Below are 17,487 nucleotides of genomic sequence, written 5' to 3'. Positions count from 1 at the left end.
GGTAACGAGAAAACTTTTAGATTTTTTAGTCTTGAAATCTATTTAATTGGATTCCTTGACCCTAAAAATGTATACTTTGGCACCAATATTATTATTATAGCTCTAACAGAAGCAAAGATACAGGCTATGCTGTATTGCTGTAAATGGTGGCGGCCATTTTGAAAAAGGTGTACAATTCAGAAATGAAAGGTAATGCAGCTTGTGTCTTTGGATAAATCTTTTCCTATGATCCTAAGGTACTTCCATGCCAAAAAGGTTCTCTGCATCATGACTTGAAGTTAACGGCGAAAAAATCGGCCTTAAATCTTCCACTACTACCTTTGTTTATTTTATACTATGTTGTACAATGGTGTTATTGTCAAGCAGCAACACCATCCTGTGGTCGAGTATAAATTAAGCTTAAGGCTGCACGATATATCAAGACCACAGCAAAAACATACAATGCAGTTTTTGTTTTGAATACTGTGGTTGGGATATTAATTGTGATCACATAATACGCACGCACACACACACACGTGTCGTGCACACACACACACACACACACACACACACACACACACACACACACACACAGGTTACGGTCTCCCCTTATGGTCTCGTTTTTCATTACTTACAAGAGGTGCTTTATTTGGTTAGATTCAAAACATGTGCACAGCTTGTATATTAGGCCAGGGATTCTGCACAGTATCAGAAATTCAGAATGTTATTTAGAGCATTATTCAAAATATCTCCCCTCAGAATATATGACAGCCTCTTGAGGCACAGATATTGCCACAGCCAAATTTCTGTATGTATTTAATGTGGATGCTTATTTTTAAACATCGCTTTTGGAGTTGGCAGACTGCTGAATAGACCTGCATGTGTTCTCTGGTGGGGATAAAGATTGTCTTGTAGAGACTCATTTGAGACTACTGTTGTGATCTTTTCTATAGAGCTTTTTTGTATTTAGCCAGGTAATGCCACTGATATTATGTTTAGGCCCATGGTGGATTGTCTGTTGGTCCGTTGTTCATCCAGAAATACTCTCAAAGACCAAATCTTCAAATAAATTACAGGCTGGAGAGTCATGGCATTTTTTTGTGCACCTTCGTTCTCCCAGTCTTTTCCTCTAACCCCACACGTTGCCGTTTTCATTATTGTGGTATTTTATTGATTTATTTATTGCAATTTATTGAAAGATTTCTGGCACAGGATAGGGTGACCACCTCCAAACAGGCCCATTGCAGGACAGTTGAACTTGTTTTGCGGGACACATGGGGGGTTGTCTATACTAATAATTTATTTTGTGGATTACTAGACTGTTTCTCAAATACTAATAATTGTTTAAGAAATCTCACTAGTATAAAGCCCCTTTTTTCAGAGAACATAAACGCTAATAACAAATATAATACAAATTCCACTTTAATCATTGCATATTCTTGTCATCGACATCTGGACTGTACTAACCAACTGTAGTGTAGTTATTAATAACAACTTGAACAAAATATCTATAAGCCAGGGAGGGTCGCTGTCACTCTCCCAGCCCTCAACAGGTCTTCAAATTAGCTTTAATAGTTATCTACATTCCATATGGAGCTCCATCACAAGGTTGTGATATGCCATAAGTTACATGCACCCAAGCAACCTCCTTTCTGCCTAAAACATAGTCAAAGCGAGTGAAGTTCCACTACTCTTGTTAGACGTGACCAAGGCAATATAGGAACATTTTCAAAATGCAAGGACGATTGCCGATCTGATGGTTTCTAAATTATGTGAGCAATATTATTACAGAAAGTTTAGAAACGAGATGCTCACTGCATGATCCCTTTTATTATGTTTTCAGCAGATAAAGCACTCTACGCAGCGTTTTTTCTTCATAACAGGCGGACACTGAAGCCCGATAGGGATAGATTACTGGTATAATTTCACAGATGCCATTCTGTCACCATTGTTATAATCCTCAGCAAAGCTGAGTCACTGGTTTTATTTTCCCCAGTACATACAACTCTTAACGTGAAAACAGTGGATAACGGCATATTTCCAGTGATTCATCATTGGTAATACAGCTCTTTCCCTCGCAGTGGGTCTGCATATTTTGTTGACTTGCAAGAGTTTCCATAGATTTATAAGATGCAATAATTTCCAGAGACAGGGGGAGTTAATACATTTAAATGGAGAGAGAGTTGTTAGGGCTTGATTTGTTTTTGGTGTAAAGTGAAAGCCCTTTTCCTGTTGTCAGGATTGTTATGTGTATCAGATGTCCAGTCAGCCAGCCATGAGTTTCCCGACAGCTGTTCGTACATATACCTCACACTTCTGAGGGCTCAGCATATCTGCATTCAAATTTCAGCATGTCATCATGACTCTTCCAGTGTCAGATTAACACACACAAACACGCTAGAGGCACTCTGCAGAATGATTTGATCGGATGGCCTGATACTGGCATTATTTGACAGATTTTTTTATCGGTATAAGCAATTATGCAGCTGATATGTAGTTAAAACTAAAATGGAATCTTTCAAAGTCACTTCACATCACAGCGCTGTGAGCTGAATTTCAGAACGTTCTTGAATAGGGCTTAAGTGGTTAAACAAAATTACGTTGAGTTCATGTGTATTTGACACATTTTCTTTTATTATATCAGTTATATACCAGTAAGACGCCTGAGGGCGAGAAGTGACCTCGCCCTTCAGCTCCGTATATGGAGATCTAAAGGTGGCAGCGGGGGCAGTGTATTGAGTGTACAGGGTTTGATGAGGGCCCAGGTAGGGCCGGGACTTAATTTATGGGCCTATTGAGAAATCTAGTTTTCGCCGGCTGCTGGGCGCGGCTGCACAAATAACTTTTGGGCAGGCCCGTCTAGAGATTAAATGGACAGGTATCAGTCAAAAGGGAGACATTGAAGAGGAAGGATGGATGGGGAAGAATTAACATGTGGAATGTCAGAACAGGTTCTGACATTATCCATATACTAATATTGAATGATGTCATCAGGGATCTCCATATATGGGCTTAATTGCGACAGCAGGTTGCATTTACTATGATCCCTGATTTACTATCATCCCTGATGATGTCATACCTGGGCAGTGGGCACAATATATGGGGACTTCCCCATGTATGGGGATTTTGAGTGACTGATGGACAAAATACGCACAAGTCCATAGTTAACTGTGACATTCGGTCGTAATAAAAAAACACTGTTATAAGGTTATACAATTTGTATGTATTTGGTTGATTATAAGTTAAATCATCTCAAATATAATTAATCAAATCTAAGTTTTTCCAAATTGATTATGTTGCACTCTTAGACTGTTTTGTTATTCAGCGTGTAGGACTCTGAACATGGGGCCCATAATCTTGCATTCGTTGGGCCATTTGACCATCCCTAAAGCAGTGCAATAAGTAAGTAATTAATGAATCTACACATTTCAATAGCCAAACCACTTGTAATGATGAGGAAACGAGTGTGCAGCTATTCTGTGGTACTTTACCCTGTGTATCATTAGTTGAATTGAATCAATGTACACAGCCCATTAGTTAGAATAGATTTAAAGTCAAGGATGGATAAAACTATAATGGATTTGCATAGCGCATATAAATACGTGGAGTCTAGTGTTTCTTATACGAGAATCACTCATTTGTCATGAAGTCATATTTCTCATCGTATGCGCTGGACAGATGCTCTTTTCATTTTCATACACCCGCGGGCATTGGGGATTTGGAAGACTACAGAAGGCAGGGAGCTTTATCAAGTCCACTAATTGCTTATATCTGGGTTTCAGCCTGCTGCTTTCATCTAAACAATCACTCCATCTTAGTTCAAATTTACCATTCCATGTTTTATTGTCATAGCAACCAAAGAAAGGTTAATGGTGAAGGCTAGATAGACTGAGGAGGACCGCTTGTTAGTATGAAAAATAGGTTATTGTAGTCTTTAGAAGAGAGCTCTGTGTTGAGGGGAGTCGTATAAACTGCAAAGATCTGACCAGCTAGGCTATAGGCATTCCATACACATTTAAAAGATCAGGATGAAACGGCCTCCCTGTGGTCAACAGTAATCAGGAGCTGTGATGTAGAGTTTTAGAGTTTTATTAGTACACGGCCGACAGGTTCCCAAGTGTGAATGTGTTTACTACTGGGCGAGTATGGAGCAGATTGGTGCTTGGTCAAAAGTATAATCAGACATCCTCCTTGGATAAATATAAAAACTATGATGTCTTTCCCTTTTGTATTTAGGGTTTCTTCCTGGAGGCTGAAACCTCAAACGTACCAATGAAAAAACAATGATATGACATCAACAATGATATGACATCACACTATCATCCCTCCCCTAAGCCCTCTTCCTTTACCATCGTACAACAACAGCTGTGCGGCTTCAGTTCAGGTGGATCACCACCAATCACCACCCACCAGGCTAGCCAGGCATACTTAATGAACTGGTGGGCATGTCCACATAAAACATTTTAATACTGTACACTTTTTTTAGAAATATATAATATCTGATGATCATGTTTTAGGGTAGAACAAAATCATGGCACTCATGAGGTATGAGATTTATACCTCTTTGCATGACCGTGCCACTTGCTGAAAATAAGATTGTCACGCTAACGATGCGACCTGTCGCGATGCGTCCCATTGTTACTGTAGCTTGATACATTAAGTTTGACTGTCTTCCAGATTTGCAGCAAAGGTCTCCACAATGGCTGACCTGTTGCCGCAAGCTCGCTATACTGTAGCACGCCTGAAGGAGATCAATGCTCCGCATTGTTTTAATAGCCTTCATTTATTGCAGGCCTAACAAATGGAATAATCAGGGGCCATTGATCCACAATATGGTGAGTCTGGTGAGAGGTGCTTGGGGCTGCATTGCATTGTAAAGGACTCCCCTGGAGTACCATGCGTGATTATTAATGAGAGCAGCACAGCCACCAATTACACACATGAGCTTACATTGGAAGTCAACGCATGCACGCAATGCACATGTATGTTCTGGTCTGTCTTTCACGTGCTCTCTGCATCTCTCTCTCTCAGCCAGAGAGCAGAGCATGCTTAAAGCCTGTGGTCATTCTCGGATCAGATGTTCCGTCATATCCCCCCACCCCCCCTCTCGCATGCACGCACTCACTCACTCACTCACTCACTCACTCCCTCACTCACTCACTCACTCACACTCTATCTCTCTCACTCAAACGCTCCTTTCTTCTCACACACAGGAAGGATTTATGGGATTATCGGAAATCCATGAGGTCCAGCAGGCGTGTATTAAAATGTAATTTTGTTTAGGCTTTCCCCTCAGATTAATGATAACAATCAAATTAACAGTCCTGCTCCACCCACTTGATAAAGAGCCACTTGTTATAGAGGAACAGATCCCTAGCCCAGTTTTTCCCTGCTCAGCTTTTCTTCTTATTGCTTGTCCATTTTCCTCTTTTTGAGGGCTTTAATGTTTGTTTTTAGTTCAATGTTTGTTTTAAAAATGCCATTGACAATGAAGGGAAAATGTACGTCATCTTGTCCCTAACACAAACATAAAATCCCATTAACAATAAGATAATTTGTTGTTTTACATCATTACATCACCTAATCATAGCATGTTAGCATGAGGTGGCGGCGGTGGCTCGGGAGTAGAGTTGCTGGATGGTAACCGCAAGGTTGCTAGTTCGAACCCGGGCTCCCCAGAGTTGGTGTCGAAATGTCCTTGAGCAAGACACTGAACCCCTTATTGCTCCTGATGTGCTGGTTGGTGCCTTGCATGGGTTCCGACGCCCTCATTGTATGAATGTGTGTGTGAATGGGTGAATGTAATGCACAACCAATGGCGCTATATAAATGCACCATTTACCATTTATAAGAGCAGCCCTCACTTCACACGGGTGTGATTTTTTGATCTTATCACACTCCTGCTAGTTTGCCTTTGGTGTGTATTTTTCATAAAGTTTTTTATAAGCAGTGGCACATTAAGTTATTTAGAAATATTCCACTTTTTTGAGCGGCGCTAGCCCCTCCTATATACAGGTTTAATGTTTTAAAAATGCCATTGACAATGAAGGGAAAATTTACGTCATATTGTCTCTTCATTGTTAATGGCATTTAATGTTTGTGTTGGCACTGTTTGTTTTACATCACCTAATCAACATGAGTTAGACTTTAATATATTGGCGCCCCTCACTTTTTTAACTTTTTTTTAAATTTATTAACATTTACGGCAACCAATGGAACATGTGCATTGCAAGTAATATGTTAGTACGATGTTCATTAGTATAGTATATTTTCAATACACATTTATAGTATGCCAACTATTACCCCCCCACAATTAATAATTATATCATATTTATACAATAATAATTAAGTAGATTATTATTAATATTAGTTTGCTAAGTGTAAAGGGATAATTCACTTTCGTTTTTCTGTAAATAAAAAACCACGGCCCCTTCACGTATTAGGTCAATATCAGTCAGGACAGATATTTTCGATGAATCTATCATGATTCATGGTTAAAATGAAGTTACAATGGGCTGGTATATGGGTGCGGCAGCTAAAATGAATATCAGATATCTAGTCAATACTGAATCGAGCAACTTACTTGCTCGGGGCGCTGTGGGTGCTGGCGGCGTGTTTCCTCCTCTGTGTCATCAGTGCCCATATCCGAGGCGGGGTTGGCGAAAGGGCCCTTCTGTGTGTTTGCATGTTCTCCCCGTGTCCCCTAGGGTAGGTAGTAGGTACCCTCACAAAAAACATGCAGTAATCCTGGTCTCTAAACTGCCTCCCCGTGGTATAAATGAAGCTTAAGGCTGCACGATATATCAAGACCACAGCAAAAACATACAATGCAGTTTTTGTTTTGAATAGTGTGGTAGGGATATTAATTGTGACCACATAATACGCACGCGCACACACAGGTTACAGTACACACACACACACACACACACACACACACACACACACACACACACACACACACACACACACACACACACACACAGGTTACGGTCTCCCCTTATGGTCTCATTTTTCATTACTTACAAGAGGTGCTTTATTTGGTTAGACTCAAAACATGTGCACAGCTTGTATATTAGGCCAGGGATTCTGCACAGTATCAGAAATTCAGAATGTTATTTAGAGCATTATTCGAAATATCTCCCCTCAGAAAATATGACAGCCTCTTGAGACACAGATATTGCCACAGCCAAACTTCTGTATGTATGTATTTAATGTGGATGCTTATTTTTAAACATCGCTTTTGGAGTTGGCAGACCTGCATGTGTTCTCTGGTGGGGTATAGAGTTTGCATGTTCTCCCCGTGTCCCCTAGGGTAGGTACCCTCACAAAAAACATGCAGTAATCCTGGTCACTAAACTGCCTCCCCCTGGCCAGCCGGGGTGCCTGATGGAGGGGAAAGGAACTGGTTGGAATAACGTGTTCCTTCCACGCGCTACGTCCAACCAGTGAAACTCCCCCCCTGTCGGGTGTAAAGGAGCAACTTGGACACTCGGGCATGAAGGAAGCATGAGTTCAAGTCTGTTGCTCTCCCCATGTCCCCCATATATGGGGACTAGTTTGGCGGAAGGTGTGTAGAGCCCAGGATCACATTAGATAATTTACACAGGGGTGAAAAATGGGTTACAAAATGTTCACATAAGTAGAAGATTTCGTATTGGTCAATGCTTTTTTTTTTTTACATCCATGAGGTTAAAACTGGCTAACCTCTGCAATTATAGAATCGGACTTGTGTTAATTTGCTACCGTGGTGACTCCATTGAAATAAATGGTGGTTGTGTGTATGGGAAAGTGAATGAATAGGGAATAAATGAGCTGACAAATAAAAAGAAATGTGATGAGAATCGCATCTGGCCACCGTCACACCTAAATGCCATCCTGCAATGTAATGATGAGACGAAACTGAAAAACACGATCTCCCATTCATCTCTATTATTGTTATGTAAATGAGTATCAAACTAAATATTAATTGCATGTATTCAAAGCTGGCTGGAGTGGGAAACAATTTCATTAAGGCTGTTTATATTATGATGTTAATCATCTTGGCATCGAGTTCAAATCTGCTGTATGTTTATAAAGATTGTCGGAAGGATTAACTCCCGGAACGAAACTAGAAATTAGTATATCCACTAAACTCTCCTATTCAAATATTCTGTTGCAAATGGGTCTATGCTGTCCACTGTGCAAACATTGACTAAATTCACCTTGGATCATAATGTAGACTAGTTCATTATTAAAGTGATTAAAATCAACTTGCAGACAGTTCGATACTTGCTCAGCTGTTTCTGTCTAGCTGAAAATAGTCTGGAAGACAAAGGGGTGCCTTTATTGATATTCCCATTGTGTTATCGGTGAGATAGAAAAAACACAAAAGGCTGTTTTACTACTTGTTCTTCAACAGATTTCCCTGACATTTCGCCAAACATGGACCGTGGCCTTAATATCGCCTAGAGGCCAGTTGTCAATTCAGTTGTGTTATTTTAAAGGGCAAACCCCAGCCTGCCTGCCTATCCTCAATGGGGTCAATGTGTTTGGCTTGTGTTCTAGCCATAACGTTTTTATTGTCTGGAATCGGTAGACAATAACGGAACAATACTGATAATCATTTTCATGGGTGGATAATTGAATCGCCAGATAGTTCTAATGAATGTAGAATTATGTACAGGATGTAATTTGCATACACAGATGTGAGGGGATTTAATTTAATTTACACTTTTGGACACCATTTAAAAACAAACTCTTTCCCCTGTTATGTCAGTGTGCCAGTGATCGTGTGCCAATGTTGGCACACGTGCCTAAGGTTGCCTACCCCTGTACTAGTGGGTAGGCAAAGAATGTGGTTGAGCATGAGCTGTTGTAATCACTGTACTTAATTATTCCTGTGAGCTGAATAGATTTTCAGCCGTTGGCTTGTTGTCAGACTCTGCAGAGATTTGTGGTTGACCAACTTGACCTTATGGCTAATTGGAGCCAAGAGGCCACAAAGGTTCAAATCTTTCATCTTTCTAAAGGTTGAGGTTTTCTGTTAAGCATATTGTCTAGGTCTGTCCCACCATGGCTACTGCTGACATCGCTCACAGGCTCTTAAAACACTAGCATGACTGGAGAAAAAAGGGACACAAGTAGCATGTGCTTAAATTCATATTTAGAAAATGTTTCAGATGTCAAAAATGTCTGAGATGATAGACTGGATGATAGACTGAAGGGGAACCTTCTGAAAGCTTCATGGGCAAAGATAATCAACTTCAAAATCTCAAACGGTCAAAATGACACCTCCACATGCTAGTGTTAATTAATTATCAAGGAAGACAAACACTGATGAACCTGTGACTCTGCACAGCCCCACCTGAGCACGTCCAACAATTACCTTTCCCTATCGATCCCTGACATTGACGCAGTAGACAAGCAGTCAGAGAACACCAGTGATTCAACACTTTTAATGCTGCAGCATTACATAACATAACCTCAAGACGATTTTGTGATAAAACATAATGGCAGATACAACTATCCTATCCTTATCCTCAATGGGTTGGCCATTCAATCTGATATTGCTCATGGCATGGGCATTGAGCATTGGCTGATTTGTCAATTGCCCCAAATTTAAGCTGTTAGCATTAATTTATTATTATTTATTTATAATTATGCAGTGATATTAGCAGATTGTATAATGCATTATAGACATGGGATGCATAGTGTTAATGCATGGAAATAAAATACATTATTTTGTCATTTGTGTTCATTTGCTGCTTTAAACAATTATAGCGACTATAATATATAGTATACTGCTTTAGAATCTGTTTGATTATTGTTATAAAGCATTGTGAGCATTAATGTGTTCTTATAACAAAAAATATACAGCGTTATAACTTATAAGCAGATTGTAATCCATTAAGTAATGTTCATAATGCATCATAGACATGGGTTAGTTAATAGACAATAGACATAGTTAATTTCAACTTGGCTGTTGGCTTCCGAGGCTTAAAGGTCTTTATGAATACTTTTTGGAACATCTATGGGAAATTCTCTTCTCGTGCCCTCGTCGTTCTGAAAGGGGCGGGACTGTGACGCTCTATATGCTGTTTATAGCCAAACAGTTAGCCTGTGTTCTAGGTTTAGGCAAATGTACCGGTATCTATTTTCAGATCATGCTGCTGGTTTTGAAGGAGAACTGTTGTTTTTTGTTTTGTTTTTTTAACTTGTGACCAATTTTTCGATCATTTGAGCAACCTATGGAGGGTGGGTGTGTAAATTGTTTGAATTGGTCCATTTTGCTTCTGAGCATTTAATCATTGGTAATTCAAACTATGCCTTTTATTTTCCAAATATAAGTTTATATGTCTGAAAACATTATATTCCACTTGTATCTGTGTTGAAGCTGAAGAGTTCTTAGTACTAATTCCAGATTCAAGTCAGAATATTCACCTGATCTTGAGCATATTTAAAATAATTCCAAAATTCATTATGTTAACATGCGCAGAAACCAGGATACAGAGTGTTGTAAACTCTAAGTACTGGACCCTCGTCTGGTTTGACAGACAGGTAGTGTGTGCCGGCTGGGTGATTGTCACACACCACCCAGCCGGCACACACTACCTGTCTGTCAAACCAGACGAGCGTCCAGTACTTAAAGTTTACAACACAGAGTACTCTGGTTAAGGCATGAAATCAGGAAACTAGTTAACATGACCAGTAGTCGGATCGCCCGTACCTTCTCTAAATACCCCCGACTTATTGTCAATTCTCCAATTGTTATATAATTATGTATTCAATTAAACTAGTAATAATTGGGACAATGGAATTTGGCCTTACTGGTCCATAAATGTGTCTAAGATCGTGTGCTACTTCATTGTAATATTTAGTCTTTCAAAACATGTATTTACTTACTTCAAAAGTCACTTTTTCCCACTTTAGAAGGCATTTTTATAATCTGTCCCAGTCCTAAATGGGTTCAAATTGATTTAGAAGTTACATCTATGTTTAGAATATTAAGATATGCTTCTAAATATTCAATCAAGCAACTTGGCGACTTTATTGTCTGTGGTGTTTAAAAGTGAAATACCCCTAAAAGTTGTTTAAGATAACAGCCTTGTCATTATCAGTGTACAATCCCTATAGAATAGACCATCACGTTGGTAATTGGTGAATTGTACCCGCCAGAAATCCTTAACGGTCTCAGAAATCCCATATCGGCCAGGCTCCATCGTCATCACCATGTCATCGTCAATCAGCACAACCCTACTGTGCACAACAGCACAACGCTAGACCTGTCAGACCTCGTCAGAGGAAGGAGCATGATTCTCTTTTGCTTCATATTCCAGACGTCACAAACATTCATATCTAGGAGCTGTTCAGTACATCAATTCTCACGGTTGCTCCACAGTGAAGCAGCCTGGGAGTTGAACAGTAGTTTGTCGTCAGCACAATTCCTGGGCCATGGTTTGACAGCATTGTCATGCTGCAGCAAGTAGGCAGACACTTGATTTACACCGTTCATTAAAGTCATTTTTATAATGGGAAATTTACTTTTCGGGCAAGTGGGCATGACCTTTGGGCAAGTGGAACATGACCTGTACTTGCCCTCGATGGGCAAGTGCCTCTGAGACCTTAGTGTCAAGTTCAACCCCCTGCACTGGTGCCAAAGGGCAAGGTCTATGTATGTTTTAGTGCATGCACACCAGACACTTTTATAGTTGTATTTGTTTCATGTGTGCCTTTAACCAATGCAATATTTCTGTAGTAGTCCTTCACAATAGTGTTAATTCTGTGTGTTCTAACTTCTGACAGCACTCAGCCTTTCGGTATTGCAATACCAGTTGAAGACGGAAGTACGGTGCTTATACTTTTAGATCTGTTGACTGTTATTCCCCCTGTCTTCTCAGATGAAGACGGTGAGCGTAGCCCTGGTCTTGTGTCTCAACGTGGGAGTAGACCCTCCTGATGTGGTCAAGACATCCCCCTGTGCCCGGCTGGAGTGCTGGATAGGTGAGTGAATATGTTACTCGCATATGCCGCTATCCGTGGCACCGAAACGGTTCAGTGTCGACACAGTTATCAGCATCACATCTATGTAGAGTGAGACTTTTATTGATGCTGACTGATCACTATGCAAACTTCCAACAGAGGCTCTAAAATAAAACCATCAACTGGAGCATTGGACTAGTTTAAAGCTTCTGGGGAAGTTGTCATCTTTGACATCTGCTGATCATTCCTTTTCCCACTTTACGATATGTTCAGCAGTGCTGCAATCGGAGGTGACATTTTGTCCATTTCACTGTCTGAAGGCACGCTTGCAGGTCCTTCTGATTAATGCAGCGTAACAATTTGGTAACCAGCCGGTCATGAGCTGCCCTGTTAAATGCATTTAGGCCTGACCTCAAAATTTAAAAAAAATCTTCTAAATCCTCCAGTTTTCTGAAATAAATATTTTCACGATTTTTCAAAAATAGCAGACCTACAAGCTCATAGGTCTGCTATTTTTCAATAGCTAAATTACAACATAATGTTTAAAACACCAAAAGGGGTTCCCGCCCAAAATGGGTTAATGCATTCAAGTTTTTGAGTCAATCTCTCAATTGTCAACAGTTGTAATAATACAAGGGAAGGGATTATATATTTATATAGCCAGACATGATCAAATTGTAGATCAAATTGCTAAAGAAATACTTTCTCAGAGAAGTTTATATATACACCCATTTTGAGAGTAACTTCTGTAGAAAATGTCTAGACATTGATATGTAGTATTTGACAGCAAAGTCACCTGTTGTAGACGAGAGCCACGGTGTACACATGCTGACGATTGGCTGTTCTGTTCATTTGACTTAAAGGGGAATACCACTCATGTTCAACATTGAACTATGTCATTGATATACTTTAGAGTTGTTGTGTGGAAATAATAAAGGTCCCCTTCTTTTTAGCCTAGAACTTGGGGTCATGTGATCAGTGACATCAATTCACAAAGATGTACTCATTGGCTTGAAAAGTACATCTTCGTTATTTTAAGCATACATATCCAAGCTAAGGTGTTCAACATAACACTAGTCTAAAACCCAATCAAATTAATAATGAACATACGGTAATCAGACCCAGACCTTGTGAAACAGAAGTAGAGACAATGACCAGTTAGAAACTATTCATGTGACCACAGTTGTTGTCCTGTTAAACACATCCGTCTCTAGTTTTTCCCTCTTTACTTGCAGGCTCATAGTTCAGAGAATTCAGATAGTTTTGTAGCCACAGATTATGTTTTAAATTAGAATGAGATAACCACACTAATATGTTAACTGGCTTAATTCCAAAATGCTACTAATTCATATGCACATTGAGTATCGTATTGAAGCCTTGCAAATGGACTCATCATGCTGATTTACACTTTCTTCTTGAAGCTTCATTCATCATCACTATAATAACAATGCTTTAATTGTCCCTGCAAAAAGTATATCAATATCACCTGCAATTTTGTCAATATGTTATTCTCTGCCTGCCTGCTGGGCATAATTTGATATCCCCTCAATCTATATCCTGCAGCTTTTTATGCCATATTGACAAACTCATCATTATTTCAACCTGTGGTGCAGTAACAGTTGCCACTTCCGTTCCAAACACCTTGTCTGATTTTATGAGAAAATGGCAGATTCATAAAGAAATGCCTGGTCATGCTGATGCTGACAGCTGTTTTTATTCACACTGCTATCAAGTTGGTTCTGTATTTATGGGGCTTGATTAGTTTTTCTTTCATGTTGAGTCATCATAAGGTATAAATTATATTGTTTGAGGAATTCGTATTTGCCTTTTATTTTTAGGTTACTGTGTTGAATAAAGTGTTTGTGGCATGGTGTGACACCTGGATATACTGTAAGTGTGCTCACACACTGCCTCTGTGTGTTTGCTTGCCAGACCCTCTGTCAATGAGCCCGCAGAAAGCCCTGGAGACCATTGGGGCCAATCTGCAGAAGCAATATGAGAACTGGCAACCCAGGGTGAGTGAGTTCCCATGTAACAGTCTCTTTCTGCCCCTTACACACACACATGCACGCACGCACGCACGCAAGACACACACAGAGACGCACACAGACACACACACAAATGCTTTGTATACCAGATGCGCAGAGTTTTTGTTGCAGGAGATATTTTCAGATAAGCTGTCATACCTGTGATTGTCACCTTCACCTACCTAACCACACACCATTCAAGTGAGTTCTGAAAATAAATGCAAATGTGTTCCTTCTACACCGCTGTGATTGCACAAAGTGTCAAAGTGCATTGCATCACATAAAAGTAAAACCACTTAGCGGCCAGCCCCTCAACTGGCGTTTGCGTTGCGCTCTGTTCCAGAAGCTCAGATCCTGTGTTTGCGTTTGACTCTGTCACTGTGTTTAAGTGTACATTTTTAAGAGTTTGTTTCATATGTTTATGTGCACAATGGTGGAACACTTGTGCAACCCACAAGAATATATGAATCAAGCATATGATCTAGGATGTGTAATGTGTATTTTCTACAGTGTGTTGTGAACTGATTGATTGATTGAAAATGTATTAACAGTATGCAGAATGGGTACATTTCAAACGAAAGCACAGGGCAATACAAAACTTACTGTGGACGACACCATGATGAAGCACTCTGTCGTCAACCCTAAGCCATTCCAGCCTGTCAAAATGGGCAGGGGTGAGGTGGGGTCGGGGAGTGAGGCTAAGCAAATGAGGAGAAATGGTCAAAGGAGAGAAAGATGTTTCTTAATTGAGGAGAGGATTTGTGTACTGATGGATTTGCTGCATGGAGATGCAGTTGTGAAGAAAACACTTGTCACGCCCAAGCTCACATATTACACATACACAGAGATGGCAGAGCATGAGAGGGTTTGACAGAGTTAACCCAATGATCATACTCGCATAATATTGTTGCTTTAAGAGAGAGAGAGAGAGAGAGAGCGTGGGCTTACTGTAGGATCACACGTGGGGTCGATTGTGTTGGTGGTGTGTGGGAGGGTGAGAACGCTGCTCTTGCGTCTAGCCCTAGGACTCTGTGCACTACAGGACCCGTGCACTAACGGAGCAGTGCTTCAAGTTCTCACTATACTACACCTCCTAGACAGTAGACACAACTCAAATGTTCTTAATGTCATTACATGAAGCCTACTTACTGCTCGGTTTCTTTCACAAAATTAAGTACCAATATAACTTGAGTTAAAATGTGTTCATTTTATAGAAATTGTTATTTTGTACACTCAAGGATTTAACTTAACTCGGGATTATACACAGTAGACCAAAAGTAGCACTCCCTGTTCATGTCATATACTCGGCGAGTGACTCAATCCCTCTGTTTGCCTTGTCGACTCACATTGACCCTTGTAGTCGGTCGGTAACACAGAGTAAACACTGTCATGTCTGCTGCCCGCAACACTCAGGTTCTTTCTTTACCCTACCTCTTTTAATACCACTTACCTAAACATTCATCTGTGTTGGTTTTACTGCCTTTTGTGTTGTCTATCCTAAATTTGCTCTTTTTCAAAGTTAGTCTTGTTTGCTATAAATGCTTTTTTACTTGTACTAGATTCATAAATGATGATGTAATGGCCTCTATCACCGCTTTTTCCTGGCTTGGAGTCGACTGCTTTCACTGTGGATGCAAATTACCCCACGTACTGTCCAACTGTGCGTTTCCTATTTTGGGCCTTGGAAGTGCCCCTGGGGTGCAGCTTGTAATAGCTTGCTTCCTGTGCCAGATTTAGCTCGCTAGTGGTGTCCAACCAGGTGCAATGAAAACATACTTTTCATTGCTGAGTGGTTGACCTTTTGGGTGAAACAATATCATTGCATCATGGCATGGCCATGATGTGTCACATACAGTCTAAAACAGCATTTTAATAGATTGTGTCCTAGGGTTAACATATCATAAGTATGCAATATGGCTTTAACAAGTTCTGCATTCTTTTTCTTTGGGTTGGGATTTTGTGTCTCTCTGAGGTAGTGCTATGAAAGCTTTCTAGAAGCCAGTCACTCATTTGCTGTTTCAGTCATTGAGGAGCATATTTTGAATTATACATTTCTAATCACTGGGGCAATTATTTTTGATTTCTTGTCCACATTTGGAGTTACATCATGGCAAGGTAACTACACAACACAAACCTCTAAAAAAGTGGTCTTACCCTTTAAATCAATACTTAAATTAATAAACTAGCAACGACTGAAGTTAAAATGAGTAATATGTTCTCTTCTCTTTGTTTTAGTTCCGTAGCAGTGCACTCTACAAACAATGTTCTATTAAAGTTTGAACAATCCTGTTTCATGGCTTAATTCTGATACCATCGCAGACATTCAATTAGAAGTTAGAACCTAACCTCAAGGTGCCATGCCCATCTCTATTCAGTAGAGCTTTGTAATTGTTGCGTGAAGAGACTCGTCTGTTTGTTTGTCCATGGCTGTTTGGCCTCATCGTCTCCAGAGGCATAAACATATAATAAAAGAGCATGCGGGCAGATTGTTTTACATTTTTGTTTCAGAACCCTGGGATCATAGAAATACATGAAATGACTTATATTAGAATGTCTCACTTAACCTTCAGACTGTCTTCATTTCTTGGTCTGCGTGCCCTGCTTTTTAATTCTCTTCCATGCTCATTTTTCTTTCGATCAGTCTCTCTCTCTCTTGCTCATGCCTGTTGAGTGTTCTGTCACTAGCTGAAGCTTTCATGCCAGGAATTCTCTCCCTTACAAGATATCATTTGATTATTCTTAGCTTACTTATGATCCTTGATGACCATTTCTACCTTGTGTTCTTGCTTACTGTAAACCGCTCTGGATTAAGAGTGTCTGTTAAATGCCTAAAATGTTCTAATATATGAACACCAAATTAGGTACAGTGTGGCTAATGCGATGTATATATCAGGGGTTCCCAAACTTTTTTGGCCCAGGTACCCCAATTGGGGGGAAGAACTTTTTCCAGGTATCCCCTCATCCTCGCAACACCGATAAGCATGTTTGCAACCTTACATTTAGATGCTATTGGAACTATTTGTATTAAAACTTTTCAATCAACACATTTTCATAACATTTATTTAAGATGCTATCTTAGAATAGATGTAGACCTATTTGACGGTGCAGGAACATAATTGCCTTCCTTGATGTATCAATTAAGCGTCAGCGACCATCATTTAGTCATACAGGTCACAGACACTCAGCCTCTGCAGCACTCCACTGCATGGAGTCTGTTTCATTTCTATCCAAAGGCCATTGAATGATGGAATATTACTGTGATTATGGTAAGCTCACATATCACACAGAATTCACTGAACTCACAAAACACTAAATACGTCTGTGTGTCTGAGACACGCACGCACTGCACATTCGCAACGGCGAATTGGATTTGACATGGCAGCAGCGCCCTGGACGGCGTGTGCACAGTACAGACAACACTGGCAGGCGTGTGCGGGTATTTACGCGGGCCTATAGGGATTTGGAATGACGCGACAGTTAATCGAGGCGATGTTTGTGTTTTGTATGAATTGTGTTTTATGAC

General features: G+C 40.1%; 1 protein-coding gene across 3 annotated transcripts in view; it reads left to right on the top strand.

Moving 5' to 3' along the window:
* Positions 1 to 17,487, top strand: part of rptor (regulatory associated protein of MTOR, complex 1) — a 153,296-nt gene that overhangs the window by 15,205 nt on the left and 120,604 nt on the right. For all 3 annotated transcript variants that reach the window (XR_013963856.1, XR_013963857.1, XM_080760133.1), the window contains exons 3-4: positions 11,856 to 11,958; positions 13,870 to 13,952. Coding sequence is in view for 1 of the 3 variants with exons in the window: in XM_080760133.1 (XP_080616259.1) it covers positions 11,856 to 11,958; positions 13,870 to 13,952 (186 nt within the window). In the remaining 2 variants the exon portion in view is untranslated. The remainder of the gene's footprint in view (positions 1 to 11,855; positions 11,959 to 13,869; positions 13,953 to 17,487) is intronic.

Source organism: Protomyctophum bolini (genome assembly GCF_963924005.1).
Source record: "Protomyctophum bolini genome assembly, chromosome: 3".
In the NCBI taxonomy this organism is placed as follows: Eukaryota; Metazoa; Chordata; class Actinopteri; order Myctophiformes; family Myctophidae; genus Protomyctophum; species Protomyctophum bolini.
Note: the sequence above shows the minus strand (reverse complement) of the source record. Positions and strands in the feature narration are given on the sequence as shown.